At 37.7% G+C, this 15,020-nt stretch overlaps 1 protein-coding gene across 25 annotated transcripts in view; it reads right to left on the bottom strand.

Moving 5' to 3' along the window:
- plcb4a (phospholipase C, beta 4a) overlaps nucleotides 1–15,020 on the bottom strand; it is a 628,445-nt gene that overhangs the window by 117,452 nt on the left and 495,973 nt on the right. For all 25 annotated transcript variants that reach the window (XM_069932452.1, XM_069932447.1, XM_069932454.1 and 22 more), the window contains 3 exons: nucleotides 12,598–12,700; nucleotides 9,141–9,305; nucleotides 183–387 (listed from right to left, as the gene is read on the bottom strand). In XM_069932452.1, coding sequence (XP_069788553.1) covers nucleotides 183–387; nucleotides 9,141–9,305; nucleotides 12,598–12,700 — 473 coding nt within the window. The remainder of the gene's footprint in view (nucleotides 1–182; nucleotides 388–9,140; nucleotides 9,306–12,597; nucleotides 12,701–15,020) is intronic.

Here is a 15,020-nt window from a genome sequence, read left to right as displayed (position 1 = left end):
TCTCTGGAGTGCAGCTTAAACCCACGTCTTTCTGACTCAGTGACAAGATGACATTTTTCCCTTGATGTGGGTGTGAAACCAGAGTGGGCAGCTTGACAATAGAATTATCAACAGCTGCTGCAAATGTGAATCTGTTACTGTGACAAAGTAACAATTATTGTTCAGTAATTTGTAAAACTCACCTCCAAAACCATCAGGGACATAAGTCTTGAGTACAATATTGCAGAAGACAGTGGGCAATGACAGCGGTTTATTGCCTTCATTTCTGAGGGATATGTGTCTGCAGCCAGCTTGAAGCCCATCCAAAGGTAAAATTCTCTGACCAATCAACCTGTTGTTGTCATCATAAACTGCTATCCTCAACACTGCGAGATCAGGCAGAATTACCTGGAATATAAAAAGTTTTCTGTTTTGTCTGTACTGAAGAAAAAAAAAACAATTTGTATGGTATAAAAACACTATTATATTATTCTAAGCAGATGACCATAACCGTTGAATTTGCGAGCTGTAACATAAAACCATAAGGACACAAGAACAGAACCACTGAGTCTGACATTTCAATAAATGGCCTCATTCCAGTGCAGTATGAACGTATTCACCTTTCCTCATTATCCTCCCATTTACCGAGGGAGTTCGCTGTATACATTCTGCCCCAGGCACTGGAGTGATCAGCATCCATGAGAAAACACACCCTGATGCCTTGCTGATCACTGTAGGGGACTTCAACTAGGCCATCTAGAAGTCTCTAATGAACTATTGTCAACATGTTACCTGGGAAACCAGAGGAGCCAACACACAACCTCTGCTACGCCACCATGAAGAATGCCGACTGAGCCATCCCACAACCTTACTTTGGCAAGTCTGATCACCTGGCTGTGCTTCTACTCCTGGTGCACAAGCAGAGACTGAATACTACAAGTTGTGAAGACGGTAAAAGTATGGTTGAGGGAGGCAGAGGAGCGCCTGCAGGACAGCTTTGAATCGATGAACTGATGACACCAGGTCAATCTGGAAGGTGTAGTGAACAAGTAGAGGAATACTCTGTCCCCTACAGGTGCCTAATCTTTTATCTGGGATTGTCAGGACCAGACACCTGCCGTTGCTCATGGCTGTCACCGACTTCATCAAGACCTGTATGGATAAGTATGTGCCCACACGTACATACCAGGAGCATCCCAACCAGAAGCCATGGATGAATCAAAAGATTCCAAACCAGCTGGGGACAAGATTGGTGGCGTTTAAGACTGGTGACCCTGATCGCTACAGGAAGCCCAGGTATGATCTACAGAAGGCTATCTTAGGAGCAAAGAGGCAATTCTGAGAGAAGCTAGATACAGTTAAATTTTCGCTAGCTATGTCAGGGATTGCAGGCCATTACAATCTATAAGGCGGGGCTGAACATCATAAATAGCTGTGATGCTTTGTAACCCGATGAGCTGAAATACTTTTATTGCTCACTTTGAAAAGGAGAACTTGAATCCCAGCAGAAGCTAACGACCCTATCTGTCTCTGAGGGTGATGTCAAAACATCCTTTAAGAAGGTGAACCTTCACAAGGGTTCAGTCCCTGATGGCCTACCCAGCAGGGTTCAAGAAATCTGTGCCATCAAACTGGCCAGAGTGTTCAAGGTCAGAGATTTTCAATCTCTCATTGCTGCAGTTGGAGATTCCCATTTGGTTCAAAAGGGCATTAACCATCCCGTGCCCAAGAAGAGCCATGTGACCTTCCTCAATTACTATCTCCCAGGATGGTCATGGCCAGAATTAACTGGTACCAAAGTAAGGATGTGGACCCACTGCAATTTGCCTACTGTCAAAATCGCTCCACAGCAGGTGCAATATCTCTGGCTCTCCACTCAGCTCTTGAAAACCTAGACAACAGCAATACATGCATCAGGCTAATCTTTATCGACTACAGCACAGCTTTCAATTCCATCATCCCCTCAGTAATGGTCAACAAGCTCCAAAACCTAGGCCTCTGCAAATGGATCCTTGACTTCCTCATTGGAAGACCTTAGTATGAATTGGAAGTATATCCTCCTCATTGACAATCCACACAAGCTCATCTCAAGGATACATGCTTAGCCTACCCATGAATGTGTGGCTAGGCACAATTCAAAAAGCCATCTACAAATTTGCCGATGAGACTACGGTAGTTAGCAGAATCACAGACAGCAATGAGGAAGTATACAGGAGGGAGATAGATCAACTAGTTGAGTGGTCACACAACAACAACCTTGCACTCAACAGTAGCAAAACTAAGGAGATGATTGTGGACTTCAGGAAGGGGAAATCAGGAGAACACAAACCAGTCCCCAATGATGGGTCAGCCGTGGGAAGGGTTAAGGACTTCAAATTCCTGGGTGTCAACATCTCTGAAGATCTGTCCTGTGGGGGACATCAAGTGATGCCATAGGATTGACATGTAAGGTCCTGACTCCCTTGGTAATTAGTTTAATAAGTACTAATTAAGTAATGTTTAAAACTATTTAATATCTTTAAAATACTTTTAAATATTTCTACTTTGCATCAAATATACCTCTGACTACCTACAGCGGTGTCTGGAGCCCGACAAGAAGAAGAGATTTGAGGCATACCTTGAAGGTGAAGCATGGAGCTAGTGCTCGAGCTGCCCCCCGTCTGAGTGATCCTTTGGAAGGGTCCACAACCAATGTCTCCCATCCACAACAACGGAGAGATGGCATCAGAGAGGAACCTGGAAATAAACTGCACGTGTGCAGTACGGGAAAACACAAAGCACTGCTGGGAGTGGGGTAGCCAAGTATTGAGAAGTAAGGAACCTCTACTTCAGAACCAAATGATATAGAGTCGGGCTCCAGAGGAGGATTGCAGCTGATGAAGATGAAGATAAATAGGAAGAGGAAGAAGAATTGGAAGAGGAGGTAATTGAACAAACTAAAATTATTTCACAGCCTAAAGTAGAAGAATCAACTACATCTATAATGCATCAGTTTAAATTAATGAAAGGGGAAATGAAAGAAGGATCGAAGGGATTCAAAGTTGAAATGAAGGCAGAAATGAAAGAGGAAACTAATAAAGTATGAGATGTGAATAAAATGAAGAAGAGTTTGGAGAAAGTAGATGAGAAAATCACAAGAATACAGAATTATATAAAACATGTTGAAGACAGGGTATCAACTGTGGAAAATATGACGACTGGTTTAATTACATTATATCAAAAGCTTTTAGAGAAAGTTGCTGTACTCGAAAATTTCACCAGGAGAAATAATATTAAGATAGTGGGCCTTCTGGAAGGAAAAGAGGTCCTGACTTTTTTCAAAAGTAGATTCCTGAAGTTTAGGGAGAGCAAAACTTTGAAAATCCAATTAAAATTGAAAGAGCACAAACCCTCTTCCAAACAATGACTGTGTTCTACATTAATTAATTTCCTGCATTATCAAGACAGAGAGAAGGTTTAAAGTCTTGTGAGAGGGGAAAGGGAACGGCAAGGCCCGTTATAATGGGTAGGAGATAGAATTTTATTCTATCCTGATCTGAGTGAAGATTTATCGAAGAGATGAAAATAATTCAATCCAGTTAAGAAAGTTCTTTTTGATTAAGGTTATAAATCTTTTCTTTGTTACCCTGCGACTTTGAAGATTTTTGTGCCTGGAGATCAAAGTAGATTCTTTTCTAACTTAGCACAGGCAGAAGAATTTTCTTGGAGTCTCCCTGGAGCACAACTCCAAGAAAATACTGTATCTTTTTTGGGATGAACTTTTTTTTTCTCTAAGATGGAAGAAATAATAAGAATTAATATTTTTTTCTCTTCTTCCTTTTTGATTTCCAGAGAGCTATTTTAAATGTGGCTAATTAATTAATTACATTTTATGTATTAAGTGTCCCATGGGAGTTGGGAGAGGTAGGGAATGCTGATCGCTGCGGGATTATGTGTATTTCTCTGATCTTGTTCAAAATAGAAGTTCATTTATATTGATATAGTTATAAATATTGGAGTATATTTTCTTAATACTTTTACTTGTATTCTTTCCTTTATCTGGATTGCTAGAGGAGATGTGCACTGGCACATGAAATGTTACTTGATGGAATTAGAGGAGACTTGCGGGAGTTGGGGGGAGGGGAACGAGGGGGATTGATTATGTTTTATCAAGATGAACAAGGTAATGAAGTTTGTAAATTTTAATGTTAATGGGTTAAATAGAACAATAAAAAGGAAAGAGTCTTAACACATATTAAGAAAATGGAAGTTGATGTGACCTTTCTTCAAGAAACACATTTAACTGACAAGGAACATTTGAAATAAAAAAGGGATTGGGTTGGATATGTAGTGTCTTCTTCATTTAATTCTAAGGCAAGAGGTGTGGCAATTTTGATTAAAAAAAACCTTCCAATTAAAATTCAAAATGTTGTGATAGACCCAGCAGGGAGATATGTAATGGAACACTCCCAAATAGTTTCTGAATTGTGGACTTTTTAAAATCTGTATGCTCCAAATACTGATGGTGAGAAGTTTATACAAGAAACATTTCTTAATCTAACAGAGGCACGTAAGAATATTTTAATAGGAGGAGACTTCAATTTTTGTTTAGATCCATTGTGAGAACAAAAGCAGCTAAGGCTACATTGGTTTTGATGAAAGGTTTGAATTTAATAGATATATGGAGAGAAAGATTATTAATTTTATTTGAGTAGGTATTCTTATTCTAGAATTGATTTATTTTTTATTTCAGCACAAATACAAGCTAGGATTCTTAAAGCTGATTATAAAGTAAGGATTTTAAAAATCAGGTATATTTTTAGGTATGCCAAGATGGCATGTAGAAATTCAAAGTTGTATTCCTTTGGAAAAAAATACATATAGTTTGAGAAATAAATATCCTATGTTTTTGCAAATTTGGCACCCATATACCCAAATATTAGGCTTAAAATTGTAATAATGTCCCTCTAGACTTGCAAGATTCTCCTCTGCATTGCATTGAAGACATTTTATTTACGTGTGTTAGACATTATCTCTCTGTGCCATCCTGAAAACTTACGTTCCTTTTCTTTCGATTTTTTTCTACATTTATATTGCTATATTATGTCTTTTATATTAACTATGACTATTTTGAGAGAGTGGATAGGGAAGGAGGGGCTTTGGGAGAGGGGTGAATATTTTCATACATGTAACTTTTGATTTGTTTCTTTGCAATTTGTATTACTATATTAATTCAGATTACTGCATGTATGGAGAAAATTTTAAATAAAATATTCATTAAAAAAATCTGTGCTATGGCCTCCACTTCGACTCAATCATGAAGATGACTCTCCAGCGTCTATACTTTGTGAGATTTGATGTGTCACCAAACACTCTTGCAAATTTCTAGAGGTGTACTGTGGAGAGCATTCTGACTGGCTGCGTCAGTGTCTGGTCTGGAAGTGCCAATGCACAGGACAGGAACAAGCGACAGAGTTGTGAACTCGGTCAATGCCATCACGTACATCAGTCTACATTCCATCAAGGACATCTACAAGAGGTAGCGTCTTAAGAAAGTTGCCTCTACCCTCAAGGACAGTCACCACCCAGGCCATGCCCTCTTCACATTGCTACCATAGGGAAGAAGATACAGGAGCCTGAAGATGAATATCCAGCGGCACGAGGACAGCCTCTTCACCTCTGCCATCAGATTTCTGAATGGGCAATGAACCACAGCCACTTCAATTTGTCTTCTTTTTCACTAATTTATTTCTTTTAAAGGTCATTCATAGCAATATTTGCGCTGTAATGCTGCCACAAAATAAAAAAAATATTGTGACATGTTCATGTCAATAAATTCTGATTCTAACATTCCTTCCGATCATCTGAGAGAACCTTCTCTGAACTATCTTCAATGATAATGTGCTTTTCATTAAATAAAGGGGTTAAAAGAATACGCAACATACACAGTATCTATGAAATCAAAACAATGTTTCATTAGCTTTCCTGATTAAGCTGCTGTGGCTGTGTATTGAGTTTCTGTGTTTTATGTATGAGGGCCTTCAAATCACTTTGTGATGCAGCCTTGTGTTTTTTCAGCCTGTAAATAATTATCTGTTTTTCCTCTCTTCTTTTTTAAGGGAGCAACTTTATTCATTAGCTGACATTTTGTGCACTTATTTTTCACTAACCCCATGAAAATATATTATTTTATCCTTTTCAAAACAGACCTTTTTACCTACTTCTCTATCATCTGGACATTTCCTTCGATATATTCACTTACCTCCTCCTCTATATCATTGCTATAGATGTGCATGGCCGCAGTCCTAACACAGATCCCTTTGATACAAGTTACCAGCCTGAAAATGATCATTTTACCCTACCTTCTGCTTTCCTGCTTGTTTAACAATCCTCTGTCCATGCTAATACATTGCCTCAGATGCCAAATGCTCTTGGCGTGAGAAGTTAACTCTTTTGTGTTCAACAAATAATCTTGCTTAATAAATGATATCAACTGGTTTTCTTCCATCCACACTGGCTGATGCACTCTCAAGGAAGTCCAATAAGTTTTTCTGACATTATTTCACTTTCCGAAAGCATGCTGATGAGATTAGGACTTTCTAAATGTTCTGCTGTTAGCTCCTTAATACTTGATTCTAATATTTTGAGTATAATAGACATTGGCTTAATTGGTCAAAGATTATCCAATAATTACCTAATTGGATAGGCCAAATGCTGCCAAATTGAACTAGTTTCTGTAAGCCATTTGGTCAGTGTGGATAATTTGGTCAGAAGGGCCTTTTTCTATGCTGCAAAACTCTATCCATATTTTTGCTTCCCATCCTTTTTAAGTAAGGTGAACATTTTAGCAGTTTTCTAATGCTCTGGATTGTACAGTCTCAGGAAGTTTGGAAGATCATAAGAAATAGGAGCAGGAGTTGGCCATCCAGCCTGTCGAGTCTGCTCTGCCATTCCATGAGATCATTGCTGGAGATCTTTGGCTCATCTTCACCTACCTGCTTCTTTCCCCACATGCTACAAATACCACTACAATGTAAAAAAAAATCTATCTAACCTTGTCTTAAATTTATTTAATGAGGTCGCCTCCACTGTTTCAATTTTATAGATTTGCCACTTTCTGGGAAAAGCAGTTCCTCCTCATCTCTGTCCTAAATCTACTACCCAGAATCTTGAGGTTATATCCCCTAGTTTTTGTCTCTCCCACCAATAGAAACAACTTATCTACCTCAATCTTACCGAAGTTCACCTCTCATTTTTCTAAATCCTAGCTAGTACAGTCCCAGATGACTGAATCTCTCCTCATAGGCTAAACCCCTCATCTCTGGAATCAACCTGGTTAACCTTCTCTCCACCACCTCCAAAGCTAGAATAACGGATATTCATTACAAACCTAGGATTTCAATCATCAGGTTGTGAGGACTTGACCTCGAGGTGTTTTTGGTTGCCTTATATTAATTCCCAAATGATGATAACAGTTTTTGATTCTTCCTGTATATCTTAATAGTATTGTTTAAACATAGCATCATTTACAATAAAAACTGATGCAAAAATCAAATTAACTAATTTTTAATTTGTCAACACGCTTGTGAGCAAAACAGAATTAGTGTCTGCATTTTATTTACAGAAATGAAAGTTGTCAAGTATTTTTCATGTGCCTTTCTTTCTTTCTTCTTTGGCTTGGCTTCGCGGACGAAAATTTATGGAGGGGTATGTCCACGTCTGCTGCAGGCTCGTTGGTGACTGACGTCCGATGCGGGACAGGCAGGCACGGTTGCAGTGGTTGCAAGGGAAAATTGGTTGGTTGGGGTTGGGTGTTGGGTTTTTCATGTGCCTACATTATCAGAATAAGCATATCTCCATTCAGGATACTTACAAAAAATTACCAAGTTCCTCTGTTGGCCACTCAGACAAACAGATAACTCATGCACATTCTTTGGCCAACTGAGACCTATGCGTGAAATGAGGTCATTAAGCCCACTGAGTTAGTCCCGCCAATCCATCATGGCTGATTTACTATCCTTTACAATCCCATTCTCCAGCCTTCTCCCTATAACCCTTGGATCTATTCCTAATCAAGAACCAATCTACCTTTCTTCCAAAGGTAACTCCTATATTTTCTACAGTCCTCAAGGGATCTTACCTGTCTCCATCTGACAAATGCCTCTTTTTTCTTGACCAGAGCTTCAGTATCTCTGGTCACCAGGGTGCCTTAATCCTGCCTGCCTTACCCTTTACTCTAACTGGAATGCTGTCCCTGAACTTTCCCCCCCTCTCTTATAAAAGCCTCCCATTTACCAGACATTCCTTTACCTACAAACAGCCTTAGCTAATCAACTCTAGCAAATTCCTGTCTAATGTGGACATTTGATGTGATTATTCTACACCAGTTTTCCGTAGCAAAACTGTGTGATTTTGTTTTTTCTTCATACACTGGTTATTTTTGCTCTGTTTCAGTGTTGAGAAATGGAAAGTTTTCAAGATAAAAAAAATTGCAAAAGTGCAGAGCATGCAAAATATATCATATCCAAGTGGTCTCTATAATTCATTGGTTAAACTTCTGCACAACATTGCATTGAAATGGCTTCATAATCAAAATGAACAGAGTTAAAACAATTGGCAAAAAAAATGTAGGGAGAGGATGAGGAGGTTTTTTAAAAAAAATTCAGTGATGTTAGGATTTGCAATGCAGGCATTCAAGAAGATGGAATAAAGGAAATAGCATTGTGCTTACAAACAAAGATTTACATAGCAACGGGGAGAGAGCAAATGCACAGGATTAATCAATCACTCTTCCAGAAACCTGGCAGAAATGTAAAGGGCTTAATGGTGTCCTTTAAATTTAAATTTGGACATACAGCATAGTAATAGGCCCCTCTGGCCCATGAACCTGTGCCCTTACAAATACACCAATTAACCTACAAACCCCCCCCACCCCATACATTTTTGAAGGGTGGGAGGAAACTGGAGCGCCTGAAGGAAACCCACGCAGACAAAGGGAGAATGTACAAACTCCTTACAGACAGCGCCAGATTCGAACCTGAGTCGCTGGTACTGTACTAGTGCTAGGCTAACTGCAAATTCTTGTTGAAAATTTTGGTGACCAACCTCAGTGGATAAAGATGGCAAACTGTTTTATCAACCCTGCAACAATTTTGAAATGGATGATTAGATCTGTGATTTACCTTCCGGAATACAAAGGGTTCTTCATTGTACACTGGGTTCAAGCCATTATTCATCACCATCCGTGTCCGGAATTCTTTTCGAATTGTATCAGTGGGGAGACCATACATATCAACTTCTACATATGTACCGATTTTCTTGTCTGATAGAAACTGACCTGATATCACCTGGAAAAGAAAAGTAACTGTAAATTACCTCATGGAATTAGAGAATTTGAAAGCTTTTACTGGGGAATTCCATTTATTTTCAATCAATTCATTAACGATGCATAAAAGTGCCATTCGGCACATCATTAGGAACATATAGTAAAATCAAATTTTGCATTTTGCTTAATCTCCATGGAATTCTGTTTGTAACTAACTTTTTGTTAGTTACTCTATTTGTTTTAGACTTAGAACCTTTGACATAATGCTGTTGCTACTTTTTTAGATTCTCCCTCTACGCTTTTCTTTTGCTAATCCCCATTACGGCTGCAATTTCCTCACTGGATTGAAACTATAAGACAATTTATTTTCTTTTTAACATAATAATCCACATACGTTATTAATATAGTGAAGCAATATGATAACATATAATAGCATATCATTAAAGTAAATGCACAATACGACAAATTTTAAATTTCATCCCTAATTATTAAATGTGATTGTTTGTTAAAATGATTATACATAAAAATCAGTTAAATAATATTATAACAAAACTCATTATACCTTAATATTATAACTAAAATAAAAAGAGATATCATCTAGGATCATCATAATTAACCCCCATAAATCCAATTATCTAAAAGAAAAAAAACCCCATAAAACTAATACTACTCTATCCCTCCCTCTAATCAAGGTTACAAGAAGAATTCAAAGGTGGATCAAATTGCAACATCCAGAAGACAGACCGGATCAGCACCAGAGCACCCAAATCATCTAAAACTGCCACTTATGATAGTATTCTATAAATAGGCCCCATACCTTTCCAAATTGAACATTTTTATCTTTAATGTTATACCTAATTTTCTCTAAACTTCGATATGACATTACATCATGTAACCATTGTGCATGAGTCAGTGAGAGTTCATCTTTCCATTTCATTATAACTACTCATCTGGTTATTAACATGCTAAAAACTAAAACTTTCTCTTGAGGCGCTGATAAAAGTTTATTCGGCTCATGTGAAAAACCCAGCAGGACAATTAAAGGGCATGGATCTAATTTAATTTAAAAAATTGTTGATAAAGAATGAAAAATATTCTGCCAATATCCTCCTAATTTAGGACATTCCCAAAACATATGAATAAGTGAGGCTTCAAAAATTTTACACTTTTCACAAAATAGATCAACATCCGCATAGAAATGGGATAATTTGAGTTTAGACATATGTATTCTGTGCATCACCTTAAATTGTAATAAACAGGGCCTTGCACAAAATGAAGAATCACTGATCAAACTAAGAGTGGAATATCAATCCTCATCTGAAAAAGTTATATTAAGATCACAGTCATTTTTAATCTTAGCCATTGGGGCTAGTGTTAAATCCAATAAATCAATATAAATATGTGATATCAGTCCACTGTTAACAAATTGTATATCACAAAGTATATCAAGAATATTTGAATCTGTACTTTGAGGAAAAACATTCAATTTAGACTGAACAAAATTCCTAATTTGCAAATATCTAAAAAGTGTCTATTGAGAGTTTAAATTTAACTGACAATTGTTCAAAAGAAGCAAAGTTATTTTGAATTAAAAAATCTTTAAATTTTTTAATACCAAATCTGCATCATTCCTTAAAGCATTCATCTAATACTGAAGGTGGGAATAGATTGTTATCTATAATAGAACTAGCCAGATAAAAATTATTATAACCAAAAAATTTCCTAAATTGAGCCCATATTCTCAATCTAATTCTCATTATCGGAATATGTATTAATTTAGAAAATGAAAAAGATAAAGTGGAACCTAACAGAGATGATTTCTTAGAAAAGTTCAGTTCCATTTCTGTCCAAGAAGGGCGACTTGCTCATTTATCGAATTTTAATAATAAAAGTAAACTGAATATTAATTACCCAATAGGAAAATCAAAAACTTGGAAGTGACATTCCCCCAATCCTAATAGATTTCTGAAGGTGGGCTTTGCTTATACGTGGTTGTTTTCCCTGCTAAATATATGAAGAAATAACCAAATCTGATGAATTAAAAATGGATTTAGGGATAAAAATTGGTAAGGCTTTAAAAAGATACAAAAACTTAATCAAAAGGTTCATTTTAATCGAATTCATTTTAACTTGTCCAATCATTGAAATCAAAAGTGGTGATCATCCCAATAATCATATTTTAACCTGAATAAGTAATACTACAAAATTTTCTTTCAAACGTTTCTTATAAGTTTTTGTGATAGTGATTTCTAAATATTGAAATTGGTCTTTCACTATTTTAAACAGAAATTTAGAATACATAGAAAACGATCCTTTTAAAGGTAAAAGTTCACTTTTATGTAAATTTATTTTATATTCCAAAAGTTATCCAAACTGAGTGAACATAGTTAATATATTTGGTGTAAAAACCTCGGGAATTGAAATAAAAAGCAATAAATCATCTGCATAGAGAGATACTTTATGTTCAATTCAGTTTCTGATTAATCCTTTAAATTCCCTACATAGTTGAAGGGCTACTGCTAATGGTTCTATTATTATAGCAAACAGTAGAAGACTTAATGGACATCCTTGTCATGTTCCACTAAATAGCCTAAACATTTTCAACTGTTGTAGATTAGAACAAATTAAAGCCATAGGATCTAAGTATAATATTTCAATCCAATTAATAAAACCTGGACTAAAATTACATTTCTTTAATATAGCAAATAGATACTTCCATTCTACTTGGTCAAATGCTCTTTCAGCATCTAGTTAAAGGACACATTCCGTTGCATGGGTAGAAGGCAAATATAATGTATTCAATACTCGGTATATGTAATAGTAGGAATAACGGTTTTTAATAAAAGTTGTTTGGTCAGAGTTAATAATTGTTGGTAGAATACTTTCCATTCTATATGCTAACACTTCAGATAAAATATTCATATCAATATTTACTAAAAAGGTACTTTTATTCTGCCAGTCCTCTCAACTTAGTAAGATTAACAACAATAATTCCATTCCTAGTCCACCCCAATTGCATTCAATCATCATCAATTGGCATTTCTTGTAGTCAGAAGGCTCCAGGAGTTCATGGAAAGAAATGCCATGTGATGGAATTTCTTCATTTGAAACACATGCCTAAAGACTTCTTGGACTAAGAGGGAATTAAAACGAAGATAATGAATCTTCAAACAATTTTGAAAAAAAATTAAACAAACTTTGTGAGTGAGAGATATCAATAATAGACACAACCTTTTCTATCCCACTTGCTCTTAATAACTGTAATAAGAAGTTGATGAAGGTAATAAAGAAATGATCATTCTTCCTCAATTTACCTGTACGGAACAGGTAGCTGCAATTACACCATCCACCGGGGTCTCAGAGAATGGGTCAAAGGTCCGATCAGGTCGACGCATGAAATCTGGCTTCAGTAGATAACTATTGGTTTAAAAGTAATTGCAAAGGGGGCAATGTTAAAGTAACAGATATCTTTAAAACGTATGATCTTCGTAAGAAATAAAGATAATGGCAATTCTCTAAATAAATGTTAAAAATGATCTTTAAGAACAACTCTGTCAATAACAAGTCCATCATAAGTGGATCCAAATCAAATTTCTCTTTTCTTTTTAAGATATTTTTTTATGAAGTTTAACATATAAGCATATAACTACAAAATTAGCAATTACATAACACATTTGTATACAAATAAGCACGCACAAAAAAACAATTAAAAAGTAGATAAAACTACAATAGTTGCTCGTTAAACCTCAAAAATGTTTAATTGAATTGATCCATGCAATCATGTTAAACCCTTTTATTGAAATTTAAACCCTTTTATTGAAATAACATATTTTATTTCAATTCAGATTTATCTAGCTCAATATTATTAGTGTGCTCTGCATATCAAAATATAAATATGAACATGTCAAATTGACAACAAAGGAATTTGCAGGTTCACCAGTTCTTTTTTGCCACCATGCTTCAATGTGTCACAAATCAAAGCAGGGAAGGAGCCCTCTGCTCACAAATCCACTTCTGAATGTTTAGCATTGTCTGGGAAGTCCAGACAGTGCGGTCTGCTACAGGTCTGCTGCAAACACCACATTGAGCTGGATGCCTTCCTAATTATCTTCTGCTGTGGAAGCTGACTTGTGTGCACTTATAAACTAATATAATCACTTGTGATCCAGATTAGATTGGCATATTTGCCACACAATCGCAAAATTTGCAAAGGAGAACTGAGTGAACACTTGGTGACAATCACCTCAAGTGTTTATTTTCCCCACTGATTAAGGAAAAGCTCCATTTTCGTGCAGTTGGATAACCATGTTGAGGAACTTTGGGGAGCATCCGAGGCACTCTAGTATTTGCCAAAGCCCTTTCCTGCTCACGGTGTCGAAGGCTTTGGTGAGGCCAACAAAGGTGATGTAGAGTCCTTTGTTTTGTTCTCTGCACTTTTCTTGGAGCTGTCTGAGGGCAAAGACCATGTCAGTAGTTCCTCTGTTTGCGCGAAAGCCGCACTGTGATTCTAGGAGAACATTCTCAGCGAGACTAGGTATTATTCTATTTAGGAGAATCCTAGCGAAGATTTTGCCTGCAATGGAGAGCAGCGTGATTCCCCTGTAGTTTGAGCAGTCTGATTTCTCACCTTTATTTTTGTACAGGGTGATGATGATGGCATCACGAAGGTCCTGAGGCAGCTTTCCTTGGTCCCAGCAGAGCTTGAAAAACTCATGCTGTTTGGCATGCAGAGTTTTGCCGCTAGCCTTCTCCATTAACAATGGCGTGAAGCAAGGCTGCGTTCTCGCACCAACCCTCTTTTCAATCTTCTTCAGCATGATGCTGAAACAAGCCATGAAAGACCTCAACAATGAAGACGCCGTTTACATTTGATACCGCATGGATGGCAGTCTCTTCAATCTGAGGCGCCTGCAAGCTCACACCAAGACACAAGAGCAACTTGTCCGTGAACTACTCTTTGCAGACGATGCCGCTTTAGTTGCCCATTCAGAGCCAGCTCTTCAGCGCTTGACGTCCTGTTTTGCGGAAACTGCCAAAATGTTTGGCCTGGAAGTCAGCCTGAAGAAAACTGAGGTCCTCCATCAGCCAGCTCCCCACCATGACTACCAGAACCCCCCACATCTCCATCGGGCACACAAAACTCAAAACAGTCAACCAGTTTACCTATCTCGGCTGCACCATTTCATCGGATGCAATGTTCGACAACGAGATAGACAACAGACTCGCCAAGGCAAATAGCGCCTTTGGAAGACTACACAAGAGTCTGGAAAAACAACCAACTGAAAAATCTCACAAAGATTAGCGTATACAGAGCCATTGTCATACCCACACTCCTGTTCGGCTCCGAATCATGGGTCCTCTACCGGCATCACCTAAGGCTCCTAGAACGCTTCCACCAGCGTTGTCTCCGCTCCATCCTCAACATTCATTGGAGCGACTTCATCCCTAACATCGAAGTACTCGAGATGGCAGAGGCCGACAGCATCGAATCCACGTTGCTGAAGATCCAACTGCGCTGGGTAGGTCACGTCTCCAGAATGGAGGTCCATCGCCTTCCGAAGATCGTGTTATATGGCGAGCTCTCCACTGGCCACCGTGACAGAGGTGCACCAAAGAAGAGGTACAAGGACTGCCTAAAGAAATCTCTTGGTGCCTGCCACATTGACCACCGCCAGTGGGCTGATATCGCCTCAAACCGTGCATCTTGGTGCCTCACAGTTCGGCGGGCAGCAACCTC

This window comes from Narcine bancroftii, chromosome 4, assembly GCF_036971445.1.
Source record: "Narcine bancroftii isolate sNarBan1 chromosome 4, sNarBan1.hap1, whole genome shotgun sequence".
Taxonomy (NCBI): Eukaryota; Metazoa; Chordata; class Chondrichthyes; order Torpediniformes; family Narcinidae; genus Narcine; species Narcine bancroftii.
This window is presented reverse-complemented; position numbering and strand designations above follow the sequence as displayed.